Genomic DNA, 13,905 nt, shown 5'->3' on the forward strand with positions numbered 1-13,905 from the left:
GTACATATCGACCTCTAACAGCAATAACAAGTTCTATAATGTTAGAGTTGCAATAAGATGTCCAAAAGGGGTGATCTTATTCAATTTGTTTCTTGTGTTCCAATGCTGTATATGGAGGGACATAAAGAAGAACCACTCTCCTTATTGTTCTACCTGTCTAAATATGAAGAGTCATTGATAAAAAGGATACTAAGGTAGCACGGGAGGAGCCTTTTGTGTGCGTTAAAATTCGTTAGTGCAACAGTTGCGACTGGTTCACTTTTTTACGTAAGAAAAAGAAAAAACCCAAAGAAAACGTGATAATGTCAGGCTAGATCAGTAGAAAGTTTTTTAACGAATCCTAAAATATCTTTATAGCAGTCAATTTTGTGTTATACTGTACATATAATGTATAAAATTGCATCAGTTGTTTCAACTAGCAATTATAAGAAAAAGCGTATGGTAACAGAGCGGCAACAGTGTCGTTAAAACACTTAAAACGACTTTTGCAGCATCGTTATTGTATTCGTAGCACTGTCTTTTAGAAATTAAGCGTCCATAAGTACTTTGATGCAGGGAAGCAAGTGCTTTGTATCCTCAAATTATCGTGAGGTTGTCTGATTTTTGCAAGCTTATTTCAATTTTCATGCATTAGAGCGATCGGAAGTGTTTTTCAGGCACCGTTGTGACTTAACTCAATATTTAATCCTCGTTAGAGCCCTCCATTTTTGCTGATCAAAATCATCGTTTTCTCATTTTGAGCATATTTCTTGCATAAATAATATAGTATGAGCAATTTGGAACATGTTGTAACCAATTATATGATTACAGACGATGTACACTCGGCTGAAGCAATACAAGCTTCGAAAGACATTCTTAAGAGTATGATTCTCTTCGAATTGGAAAAACATGAGTCGCAATCGATCGTCATGATTAGTTTGACATATCATTTTATATTTGCGCACAATAGTTGTTGATGAGGGAGTTGTTCAAGATAATTTGCTACAATTGGTTCAAGCTTTAGGTGAATACTTGATTAATGATGATGAATATATTCGAGCCAAAGGTATACAACATTTTTGTTACGTGCTATCATTAATAAGCAGTTTTAACAGTACTCTCCAATGTATACATAGCAACTGCACTTCTATCAAACACTCTAGCGGAATGCAAACAGGACGAAATTAATGAGACAGCAGGTAATAAAAAAAGAAAAACTGAAGATGAGTAGAACATGGTTTAACGTATATTTCAACTGATTTGCAAATACAAGTGTCTGTACTCGTCGATTTTTACTGTGAACGTTTGACAGACGGTACATGCGTACCAAGTCTTCTAGAAGGTTTAGTAGCTTTAACCAAATACTCCAATTTTACTGGGAAAAATGCCGTTACTACTGCAAAGAGGTAAATCGCATAGTCTGTCAAAATTCATTCAAAAGAAGGGGCCCCTCTAACTATAATTCTCGTATGGATAGATTGATTCAAAATTTACAAATGCAGCAATATCCCCAGGGAACCCGAATTGCTGGATTCACAGTATTTGCAAATTTGATTGATTACCATGCGGCTGCTTTGAAGTCAATCAACGATGAATTTGTGTTCGGGTTCACAAAACAGTTAGATGGAGAAAAGGATCCTCGCAATTTGATGCGCGCCTTCCATATTGTAAAGGAGCTTGTAGACAAATTAGATATCAGTAACCATGTCGAAGATGTTTTTGAGGTTACATTCTGCTACTTCCCTATCACTTTCAAACCACCTCCAGGCAATCCATACGGTATTACTGCAGAAGACTTGAAAGCTAGTCTAAGAATGTGTATGGCCTCTACTCCATTGTTTGCCAAATTCGCACTGCCACTTATTCTAGAAAAGTTATCTTCTACTGCAGGTAGCGCTAAGGTAAAGACTATATTCGTTTAAAAGATGAAACAAAGATACCCTAAGTTTTGACCTCTCTTTTTTCTTAATTTGTTTTTTGTTTGAAGAAAGATGCAATGGAAACCCTGGCTGCATGTGCACCAGTTTACGGTGCTGCTGTTTTAATACCGCATATTGAAGAAATTTATACGTCTCTAAAAATAGAAGTGTTTCATTCAATTGATGCATCACTAGAAGATGCTGCTGTTGACGCAATTCGATCTGTCACTTGTGCCTTGACTGCAGACAACGCCCCTCAAGACAGTGAAAATACTGCAGAAAAAGCGTTGAAGCATTTGATTGACGAATGTGCGACTAATCTGAGGGATCCTGATATGAAAGATCATCAACAATCTGGACGTATTTTAAGAGCAGTAGCTTCAGCCTCACATGCAGCATGTCTATTAGTCGTCGATATTATTGTTCCACTTGTCCTAAGACAGTATCGTGAGACGAATATGGCTATGCTGAGAAAAGCAAATGTGGATATTATTCTGGAATTGCTAGAAGCTGGTAAAACTTTATATGGATGCTCGAACGATGTCAATAAAGCAACCGGTCAGTATTTTTGCATCTCCAAATTAAGTGTTTATCAAAGAGTAAGCTCATACCAATTGCTTTTTTCTATCATACAAAATAGCTGCTGCAACCGTTAGCTCCCCCTTAATCCAATATAAAGAAAAGTTCAGTGGTATTTTCGAATCATCGTTGATGGCATCCAATGAATACAATCTTCTTCGTCTTAGCGGCCTCAATGGTTTGAAACTAATGATATTGTCAAAGGATTTTTTGGAAACCAATGAAGTTGGTATTGCTATACAATCCATCAACAAAATTCTTCTAGAAGAAATTGATGAAGAACTTCGGTAAGTACCATCAATTCCTTTAGAAATACTGTATCTTCCTAAACAGTTTTTTTTTTTTCAAAACTTACTACAGCTCTGCTGCATTAGAAGCACTCAGTATTACATCACAAACATACTGTAAATATATAAATGAGATCACTATACCGTCTTTGATTGACCGACTTCCCGACAACACAGTTAAAGATGGCAATAAGAAGTACTCCCGTCTATTGCATGCTTTCAAGGTCCTCGCGTCAGTACCCTCTGTATATAAACAAGCGATGCCTTTATTAATAGAAAAGTTTAACTGTGTTTGCAAACAAGGTAAAATCAGTTGCATCATTGCCAAAGTATAAATTTTTTAGCGTGTGTGGTTCATAAAATAGGTATTGACGATTTTCATTTTACAACAGATGAAGACCCTACCTATGCAGTCGCAATCGCGAAAACAATCTTGGATATCATCAAGACCAAATCAAGCGAAAATCATCAAGATCTCCTGGAAGGTGTACATACCATTATACCCCATTTCATTAAAACAGCAGTCGAAACATCTATTACCGCTGAACATAATTTGATATTGGACGGTGGCGTGATGGATGCCCTGACTTTAACCATTACTGCTGTGCTTGTGAAGGCTGACAGCAAGTAAAATACCCTTTTTAAGATAGAAGATAGGTGATACTGAAGAACATATCCGTTTCTAATACTTCTACTTTTGACAATGTAGTACCCAGAAAAAACTCATGGAGAGGGCTTTCAGATTATTTGTAGATGGGCAGTTATCAGAGTTCGATATTGCAACTTCTTCTGATGTCGAATTTAAGCCCTTAAACAGCGCTTCCTCGAAAATTTTGAACTCGCAGCAGAAGAGTACTTGCCGCTTTTTTGCAGCAATTATATGTTCGTTGAGAAAAGACGTAGCTTTGCCAGTGACGGGTTTGGAAGGGTTTTTGAATGATTTGATAGCTGTGGCACTAGAAAGTGATAATCAAGTTCAATTGACAAGCGTGGCAAGGATGATTGGTTCACTCATCAACAAATGGAAAAACAGTAAGCTATCCTTTGAAAAACCAACTTTCTAATACTTACGACAGACTAAACATGAACCATTCTTTAAGACTCTGCTTTAGCTGCATTTGTCAAGCCTACAGCGTCAAGGTTGGAGGATATCATTGCGCAGCAAACAACTCCAGATAAAGGGAACGCAGTGGAGATCTATTTGTGGATTGCTAAAGCACTTGTATTACGTACACATAGCTTCGGCTACGAAATGACCAACAAGATAATCCAATGGTGTGGCGATAATACAGCAGGGTCAAAAGCACCCCAAGGATTCAGCATTCTCATTGGTGAAGATGCGTTTGCATTAAATAAGGCTATGTTCGCTACAACTATGGTATGGGCCGTTATGAGAAATTCAAGTCGCAGGAAGTAGTACGTTGTCTTACTTAGACTTCTTCTTTTATAGATCTTATACAAACAGAGATTTTTCGAGCATTGCCTTTCTCAGTTGGTCGATGGATTCCGTTCAGCAAGCGACGGTATGATACGAATTTTCAATCTCTTCCTTAAAACAACTCTTTATTGATACGTTCTTTTCTTTTCTCTAGATATAAAACCGAATTATTTGATTGCTTTATCCTATCTTTTGCAAAATGTTCCTAAACAGATCTTGTTGAACGAGCTGCCACCACTTGTCCCTCTTTTGATGCAATCTCTTACTCTACGTGATAGCGACCTCAAGGTGTCCACACTAGAAACTTTGAGCTTAGCTGTATCTGAAGCCGCTGATATTGTTGCACCTCAAATTAGAGTAATTTTGCCCGCTCTGGTAGGCTTACTGCAGGACACAAAAGAAAACCCACTACGTGTCCGCATCGCTGCACTCAAATGTCTGGCACAGTTCCCTAATTATATCTCCAAAGACGCTTTGAGCTCACATGTAAATTATGTTATCCGTCAATTGAAGACTTCTCTAGATGACAAAAAACGTCTTGTTAGAAAAGAAGCAGTGGATTGCCGTTTTAATTGGTACAATATTGCAGTCTAGAGAAAGCTGCTTTGCGATAATAAAGAACAAATAGTAATACATAAATCTTGAAAGATATTGGGTATGAATGTCAACCTCTACTTGAAATATATTTCGTTTTTATCGTTGTTAATTGTTTAGATCGTCATCCGCAAGGACAACTGCTAAAAGCTGTAGTATATTCGTTTCTGCAGAACCGATGCAAACGGCTTTACAAAATCACGAACGTTTACAATTACGGTATTTTTTAAAGAGGTGACGCAAAGCGACGAGCGATTTTTGTTGTTCTGCTTCGATTTCGTCAAAGGTACAGCTAAACATTAAGCCACTTTGAACACACTAAGAACAACTCATTTCAATATACTAATCTCGCTTTGAAAGCAATTGTTTTATAGCCAATGCTTGGATATGGAATTTGAACATTCAAAAGCAACTTTCTAAAATTTTTGATTAATGGTTGGCTACATATCTTCTTTTTATGCCGCTATTGAGATATATGGCTTTTGATGTTTTGGTATATCAGTGGGTTTCACCACATTGAAAGAGCTCAACAGTATTCTTTACCGCTCATTGTGTCACTTTTATTGATTGTCTTTTGTTGTAAATTTGATCATTGACAAGAGATCGTATCTGCTTTCTAGGCTAATAGTAACAATGCCCTAAACGCATCCGTTATTATAATGAGTATTAATTGTCTAGCGGGACGATCATTACGCCTTACTGATACTCATTTGGAGTGTACACTCGGCTGGTACATTGCTCTTAAGGTATCCAAAGCAAGCATGAGTATTCGACGCAAAAAGTCTATTAATGCCATTAAGAGCGGTTTTCGTATTACCAATCAGATATATCGTGACGAGTACCTTATTGATGCCTGGACAAATAATTGCCTTTTGAATAAATTGTTACTCTCGTCCGAATAAGACAGATAGACTTTTATTCTGTAAGCAACCCTATAACTGTTTGAAGATTAAGTGAGGCCCCTTACATGTATGAACTTAGAATTTGAGCAATTGCATTAACTTTATATGAACAAGTAATCTATGGTTTCCATTCTTTATTCTTGTACAATCACCCGAATGCTTCAAGTATACGAAAGTATAGAAAACTATATTATATAACAGTCAAAGCAGATATAGTCACTTTAAAAAGCTTCTTAGACTTTTAAATAATATATTAAGATTAGAAGGAGCAGGCAATACTTTTTGAAGCAGTTCATGCTTCTCTCTCCAAATGTGTGATATTGAGAGCCCACGCCCAAACCAGAAAGGCCAACTATGCCCTTTTGCGTTAGTCTGAAGAAAAAAGACCAGAAAGAGAGAGAGAGAGCAAGCTAGTATAACCACGATTAGTAAAGGCGCGCGATTTAAAAGGGTATTTTTTACATCTTTATGTCTAGTTGCTCATAAAGTACGCCCTTTTGTGCTTCAAAGAGTTAAACACATCTTCAAATCTCTCGTTGTGGGTTTGAAAAGTTAGAATAAGACGAACAAAAGTTAACAAAAAGTAAGAAAAGGTAAGAAAAAGGTGCTTGTCCCGTTTTATGATTGTATTGTTTAATTCTCATTGTCTGTTGCAATTGCATTTTTGGTCGTTGAAACGGTTGTTATAACTAACTTTAATCGGCCTAACAGCATAATTGCAAGTTGTCTCTGTTAAATCTACGCTATTTGTCTAATTGAAATATCTCGATTACTGTAAGTTGTTACTAAAAAGCTTATTAGGTGTAAATTGTTTGTTAAGACACTACAACAAGCTGCATTATCATTGATTCTATTCATTATTTACAGAGCACAAAGAAAAAGAGTGCAACTGTAATTGTTAAAGAATTGCTTATCGTTTTATTGAACACAGCAATTGAACACCCTCAAATGAAGAGCCTCACATTGAAAACCAGTTTCAATTCTTAATTTTTGACAAAGCACGTGTGATCATTATTCATAAAAAGACAAGGAAGCATAGAAAGTTGTGTTTTTTCCTTCGTCTTGAGATAAATTGAAACTGAATGGGACTATGCACATCTCTTTCTGATGACACTCTTATACTCTAATCACACATTGCCATATCCGCCTCTACTAAAAAGAGTGGTAGCTTTGACAGAAATAGCTGCACTTTTTCATTGTAGAGGTAAGTCATAATACAAGGTGGACAGGCTTAAAATGTAATGGGAGTCTGCACGAGGTTAGAAGGTTTCCGTCAGAATGGATAACTGTAAGAAAAACAGTTACTTATTGCTGTTGCCTTATTTTTGTTCACTCAGACTACTCGATCACCCACTATAGCCCTTAGAATTGATTAATGTGAACAATCACTAGCATGAAGTCATAGGCTGGTTAGTAACCCGAACTAGGGTCATCAACCTAAGCAAATAATTTATTAGCAGCAGGTTACGCAAGTGAAAGGGTTTTTTTAAATCATAAGTATCAGACCATTCTATTGAAGAGCTTTTTACCAAGTCGCATCATGTTGCCATACTGTGCTTTTAAAAAGACATTTGATTTGCCCAGTCCAGCATACGATATAGAGATAGACTTTTAAATCTATTGTACGTAAAAAAAGGGTTTCCTACAATACGACTTCTTAATGTTTGTAGATGAAATGCACCACGTCATGTTTCGAGAAGGACCCTGAGACTCGTGATTTACTCAAAAGAGAACCTCCCCTCCCATTCATCGAAAAATACCAACTTTTCCCAAAAATTCTCATGATGACAAGAAAGAGGGAGCCTCAATCATCCCGAGGAACATGATTTGTAACACCAAAGAAAATCGACCCACCAACCAAAGCGTCTTTCAACACTCACCCGTACTATAGACTTTTCTCAAATCCATTTGCCTACTATTTTTTTTAAAGGGCTTCTATTACTTGTCCTTCCTATCAAAAGTAATATGTATTTACTTTGATGAATTTTTGCAACTTCCTAACTTGTTGTTCGTTTCAAGGCGTAAAGCTTTCGTTCAATGAATAGTAAAGAAGAGGAGAGGCAGCTGTCGCTCATTTGTCATATCATTCTCTAGTGTAGGACAAGAATTTGATTTTCTCTGGAACAAATTTAACAAAAAAGGGATATAAGTCCTTGTTTTCCTCGTTATTTGATGAACACTGTACACAATTGCAAATACAGTAAATGATGTGGAGTTATACGCACTTTTGTGTGCACAGAAAGAATTTTAAGCTTAAAAAGAAAGGGTTCGGTTGATACTGACATAATAAGCATCGCGTTAAAGATGTCTTACTTTTGTATAAGCGCCCAGTGTCACTGAGGAAAGTAAGGGGATGCTTAGGTTCTCAATCTGATGTTCTATTTCAGTTTAACCAGTAGGATTTTATTGCCTGGTATAGAACGATGACGGGACTTTTTTCCTTTTTTCTTTTAAACGTATTGTATCAAGGGTATATGCCCATTGCTGCTGTGAAAGAAAGTACATGAAGAGGTCTAGCAAAAAAGGCGGGGAAACAGCGGGGATGACAAACGTAAAATGTGGGGGAAAGACAATGGAACTCTTGAAATGCCCGTTCGACTGTTTGATTGGTAATGGTAGGAAGCGGGTTACACGTAAAGCTGCATATTATTTTCCCAATATTCAGTTACTGGTTGCACCTTTTTGAGATCGATTACTCACGGTGCCACAAGCCATTACGGCTGTGTATATTGCTATCTTCTCTCACTCACACTATCCTAGACTGTGGTTATCATATTCCCAATCAATGATTTTGGTATATAAAGGTCGCAAAAATTTGTTAGTTTCCCAGCACGATCTTTTCATAACTGTAATAAACCATTCTTACTTTTCTTTTCTTCTTTTTTTTTTTTTTTGTACTTTCATCATATCTCTAAGCACTCACACAATTTACTCTTTAATTGATCGATAATAAACTAAACGAATGGCATATAGTTTTCAACTCTACGTAGTCTGCGCTTTTGCGGCCATTGGTGGTTTCTGTTTCGGTTATGATTCTGGTGTTATTTCTGGCGTTTTGACTATGCCATCTTTTATTGCTAAAATGACCAATGGTGGTGATCATTTAGCAGCCATTCAAACTTCAGTCATTACCGGTTTGTTGTTGGCTGGTTGTTTTGTTGGCTCTCTTTTTGCTGGTAAATATTAGATTAAAAACTTGACATGTGCAGATCAAGGAGCCTGGAATAACCATAAAGATTGTTTTTTTTTTTTGTCCATTTTTGATATTGTGTAGCTCCTCTTTGTGAAATGCTTTCTCGTAAATATACCATCATTCTTGCCTCAGGTGTATTCATCCTCGGTGCCGCTATTCAAACAGGCACTAACGGTTACGGTATGATGCTTGGTGGTCGTTTCGTAGCTGGTCTCGGTGTTGGTTCACTATCCATGGCTTGCCCACTTTATCTATCAGAACTTGCTCCCAAGGAAATTCGTGGCCGTCTTATCTCTCTTCAACAACTTATGATTACTATCGGTCTCATGATTGCTGTAAGTCTATCGTTTCTAGATCAAGTGAAAATACAGTAGAACGGTTTTCAAACTAATATCATTGATCTTTTTATAACAGTTCTGGTGTGGCGCAGGCACCAATCTTCACATGACCAATGAAGCCGCATGGCGTATTCCTTTGGGCATTCAAATTATTCCTGCCGCTATCCTTTTCTGCGGTATTCCCTTCCTCCCCTTTTCACCTCGTTGGTTGATCAGCAAGGGCAGAAAGGAAGAGGCCTTGGCTGTTCTCGCTCGTCTTAACGCTAATGGTGACAAGACTAACCCTAAAGTCGTCGCCGAATACGAAGAAATTGTTGCTCAAGTTGAACATGAGCGTGCTGTTTCCGTAAACAGCTACGTCGAGCTTTTCAAGGGTACCATTCTCAGAAGAATTATTTTGGGTATCTGTATTCAAATTTTTCAACAATTCACCGGTATCAACTCGATTATGTACTACGCTCCTACCATTTTCCAACAAGCTGGTATCCAACAACAATCTGCCTCTTTGATTGCTTCTGGTGTCAATGGTGTCCTCAACGTACTCGCTACCATCCCTGCCATCCTCTTCTTGGATCGTCTTGGTCGTCGTTTCGTTTTGATTTCGGGTGCTACTTTCATGGGCTGTGCTATGCTTTTGGCTGGTATTGTCATGGCAGCTACCGGTCGCGTCTACTACGATGCTGTCAAGGATGAAATGGCTGTTGATATGTCCGGTAATACACACGCTTCTTACTTCTGCATCGTTATGATCTACTTCTTCGTCGCAGGTTTTGCTTATTCTTGGGGTCCTGTAGGTTGGGTTTATCCAGCCGAAATCTTCCCTCTCTCCGTGCGTGCCAAGGGTACATCTCTTACTACTGCTGCTAACTGGCTTATGAACTTTATCATTTCTCTCTTTGTTCCTGTCATGCTTACCACCATTACCTGGGGTACCTACATCTTCTTTGGCTGCTGCTGTATTGTCATGTCTGTCTGCGTCTTCTTATTCTACCCTGAAACAAAGGGTCGCTCTCTTGAAGAAATGGATCTTGTCTTCTCCGGTAATATCATCGTTTACAAGGATGCAAAGGAAGCTGCTCGTAGATTCAGAGACGCTCAGCAAGCTGAAAAGGCCGAACATGCTGAAGAAGCCAAGGAAGCAGTTTAATAACGCGGCAGCTGAATGGAAATGGACCTTTGACGTTGGAACCGGCTTTCCCTTATCACTGTTCCATATCCCATTTATTTACTATCACCATATCCTAATTTTGTATTCTATTTAATTTTCTCTTTTACCCATGTATTACCAGCACATTAGTTACTTTTACAAACTACATTTAATACTTTTTTTTTTTCGGTCAATTTTACCTAATTAATAAATATTCTTCAACCATCGTTTATAATATCACCCATCGACTTGGATATGTTCTGATCGTTACAATGAATATGCTTTGTACTCAATAATTTAAAAAGTATTTTCAAGACAGAAGAAAACGAACTCTTTAGTCTGGAATTCCCATCCACTGCTTCTATACCAAACATTGGATATAATAATACAAGGGATGAACGGATCTACTAAAGCGTTTTGTCAGCAAGAATTTTTTATATCTTTTTCCTAATGTTGGCTGAGGCAGCATGATGAAGTTCTTGTCAATCAAACGAACAAGCCAACTTCGAAAAGATAGAATATATTTTGGCTGGACAGCAATTATAACTAGCAGAGTATTTTTTGTAATTATTCAACAATGAATATAATGCCAACTTCATTGACTACCAACAATAAACAAAAGAGACAAGATACACAAAGAAGACTGTTCACCGTTGATGGAAGGTATAAAGGAAAGGTTCGAATATAGCCTAAAAAACAGTACCTTTTAGGACTATATTTGAATTAGAACATAATCGCTTACAATAAGCTGATCGTACAAGAGCAGAAGGTAAAGAATAGCTCCCGCATTTACCTTTTATCGAAGCAGTTTACCAACCAACAGCTACACGAGGCTACTACAGTTGTCTCCTCATCCTATTAGACCTTGAGCTTAAGAAGGATCATTACAATGGCTCTCAAACCAACTACAGATTTGATTAATTCATCGTACTAGGTTTTCAAAACTACTTAAAAATAGCGAACCGAAAAAATTGCTCTCTGATAGAAGGAAAAATGGAACTTTGCAGAAGGAAGCAAGATGCAATCGATATGACCGCATACAGAAAAGAGTTAAATAGAGGATTACCAGAGGTATCAATGAAGGCCAGTGCACGTCAAAAGACACTGTTGTAATCTACCGGCACAGAAGATACCACCAGACGCAGGCTATTGCCACTTTTTTAAGAATGTGATCGTCTGTAAAACAGATGCAAAAATGATCAGTGATGTACAGAATATTGCAGGTTTGCGTTGTACCGCTTGTTTTTCTGCATACAACAAAGCAAATACTTCACAGAAACAATAAAACTGAAGAAAAGCCGTAGTCTGTCGTACTTTGACGTGGCTTGAAAGACTAGCCATGTAATCCACTATTGTCTGACAGATCAGAATAAAGCCGTTAAATCGTTTTGGTTTGAAGCAGATGCATATTATTTGCTGATGGTAACATTTTGACCGCACGGGAAATTACGCAGTTCAACAAGCATGGATGTGCTAAACTAAGGACGTCCTATCTATTGCAAGCTATCATGTAGGTAATTCTTATTCGAATATCTTTAACACCAACACTTCTTGCTATCATAGAGCCTTCGATAATCTGAGAAAAGACTGATTCCTTCATTAACTGATAATTACATTTTGATGGAAAATGATCATAAAGAAAAAGTATTTATTTAAAGCAATAGTACTTAGAAAACTGATTAGAAAGGAAGAACAAAGACAGAGCAATGCCTGAGGTATGATTGCTGATTAAATAGAAGCGACAAAGGAGAGTAATTGTATAAAAAGGATGAGACAGAGGAGGACTATATACAAATATTGGCATATCTTTTTTTTTTTTTTTTTTTTTTTCTGCTTGCTTAGGCATGGTAAGCATATAACAGTGTATTTTTTTCTATTGTTGTGCTGCCTTCACAGAAGAGAAGTTTTCTTTCCCTAATTTGTGTTTGTCAGTGTAACAAGGCACTTTTTGCATCAGCTGCGTTTTTGTAAAATTGCATAATTGTCGTGCATATTCACTTTGAGCAAGCAGCATAAGGTCTTCTCTAGTCATCGAAGAGGCTACCTTGTTGCCATGTTGATCGAGCCTAGCAGGTGTTTTCGATTGTAAGGATGCCATATCTATGTACAAATGGTAACAACGAGTATTATGCTTTGTTATAGTGATAAATCAAGACAATTCTTGTGTAGAGTAATACGTTGCAATTTGCAAAGGGAAAAAAAAAAAGAAAAAGAAAGGCCAAATATATACTTTTTGTATTTCTGTCGTTGTTGGTTGTATATGTCTGTCATAGTTTTTTTTTTTTTTTTTTTTTTTTTTTCTGCCTCTCTTATACAATTCCAGCTCTTTCTGCACCCACTAAGCATGATGTCATATCATTATTACTTGCGGAGTTGTTTGCCAACTGAACTGTTGTAGTCTTTGTCCATACAAAAAATTTGAGCTTCCTAAACCTCATTCTAGGTGACCACTCATTTGTTAAAAGTGCGTCATTGGGTTCTTACCGGCTAAGAATAAAGAGTAATATGAGCCAATCACGAAAATTTACTTTTTTAAATGACATAAACATTGTCGTAGTCTTTCTTCGTTCCAGATTTGAAGGCTTGAGATTTTTGCAGATTGCGTCTATATCAGAGAGCTGTAATACAAGAGTGTTTAAATTTCGTACAACGAGGGTCGCATGCATCTTCTTCCTCATCAATTGTCAGATAGATCTAACAGATGCTTGGGAAACTATGCAGCAATATCGAAATATTGGCATCGTTAATGCAGCAACGCATTAAGCTATTAATAGCTGTTTTGCAGCTATGAGTACGAATTAGAGGATATATTGTTCACTGATCTAGGGTCTTAGTAGAATAGTTTACATCAAGCCAGAAAGGAGGAGTTGCCATTGTCGGCTAACGTTCCTCTATAACCTCTAGCGTACAAAGGAAATTTTAACCTCTTACATTTTCCCGATTTTAGTTGACCTTGGGGCTTCTCTTCATCGTCGATTAGCTAAATAGCCGCATTAAGTCGAGTATGTAGAGTGCAACAAACAAAGTTTGCCTTTGAAGCAAAAAATTATAAGAAATTTCTATTTCTGGTAATAGCGTTTGCACTTCCTTTTTTTGTACAAATCGCAATTGAAGTTACTTGACGTTTATTAAGCCTTTCTCACATTTTTTTCGATCTGTCATCGATTTTCTTTTTTTAATTTAAGCTTTTTTGCCCTACAGGCACAACTTCTAGATGGAAGGGTAGTTACATATACTGTTTTAGATCAAAATAACTAAACTAATACACCAAGGTGACATAAATGGGCGTTGAGATAGCTACCCGAGGTTGTGAGACACCGGTGCAGGCTCTGAACAATGAGACATATAAAACTCCCATCGTATTTGAGCAAAGATGTGGGTCGTTACGTTGTGGCATTGTCCATCGAAATGATGTCGCAGCCATTACAGTCCTCGCATTTCGTCAAAGAGTAAAAATAGTTTTGTTATTGCATGGCTCTTTTGTTTTTTCTACGATAAAGGTGTTCTTTTTACCCGCGTTCATGCATCG

At 37.3% G+C, this 13,905-nt stretch overlaps 3 protein-coding genes across 3 annotated transcripts; 2 read left to right on the top strand and 1 right to left on the bottom strand.

The window, feature by feature from the left end:
• Window positions 1-717: 717 nt before the first annotated feature.
• Window positions 718-5,267, top strand: BDF20DRAFT_884615 (Dos2-interacting transcription regulator of RNA-Pol-II-domain-containing protein). Its single transcript, XM_053081875.1, has 14 exons — window positions 718-861; window positions 950-1,045; window positions 1,116-1,178; window positions 1,253-1,385; window positions 1,457-1,880; window positions 1,967-2,456; window positions 2,539-2,764; window positions 2,838-3,067; window positions 3,157-3,391; window positions 3,474-3,796; window positions 3,865-4,142; window positions 4,215-4,287; window positions 4,357-5,082; window positions 5,171-5,267. Exons 1-13 carry the CDS (start codon window positions 768-770, stop codon window positions 4,794-4,796), a joined length of 3,105 nt encoding a protein of 1,034 aa, XP_052933228.1. The 5' UTR covers window positions 718-767; the 3' UTR covers window positions 4,797-5,082; window positions 5,171-5,267.
• A 3,303-nt stretch (window positions 5,268-8,570) lies between these two features.
• On the top strand, window positions 8,571-10,654 carry BDF20DRAFT_884626 (general substrate transporter). The gene is made up of 3 exons (XM_053081876.1): window positions 8,571-8,874; window positions 8,973-9,226; window positions 9,306-10,654. Exons 1-3 carry the CDS (start codon window positions 8,661-8,663, stop codon window positions 10,374-10,376), a joined length of 1,539 nt encoding a protein of 512 aa, XP_052933229.1. The 5' UTR covers window positions 8,571-8,660; the 3' UTR covers window positions 10,377-10,654.
• Window positions 10,655-12,183: 1,529 nt separating this feature from the next.
• Window positions 12,184-12,649, bottom strand: BDF20DRAFT_884628 (uncharacterized protein). The gene has a single exon (XM_053081877.1). It carries the CDS (start codon window positions 12,472-12,474, stop codon window positions 12,250-12,252), a length of 225 nt encoding a protein of 74 aa, XP_052933230.1. The 5' UTR covers window positions 12,475-12,649; the 3' UTR covers window positions 12,184-12,249.
• Between the last annotated feature and the right edge of the window lie 1,256 nt (window positions 12,650-13,905).

This window comes from Mycotypha africana, assembly GCF_025528875.1.
Source record: "Mycotypha africana strain NRRL 2978 chromosome Unknown BDF20scaffold_9, whole genome shotgun sequence".
Taxonomy (NCBI): Eukaryota; Fungi; Mucoromycota; class Mucoromycetes; order Mucorales; family Mycotyphaceae; genus Mycotypha; species Mycotypha africana.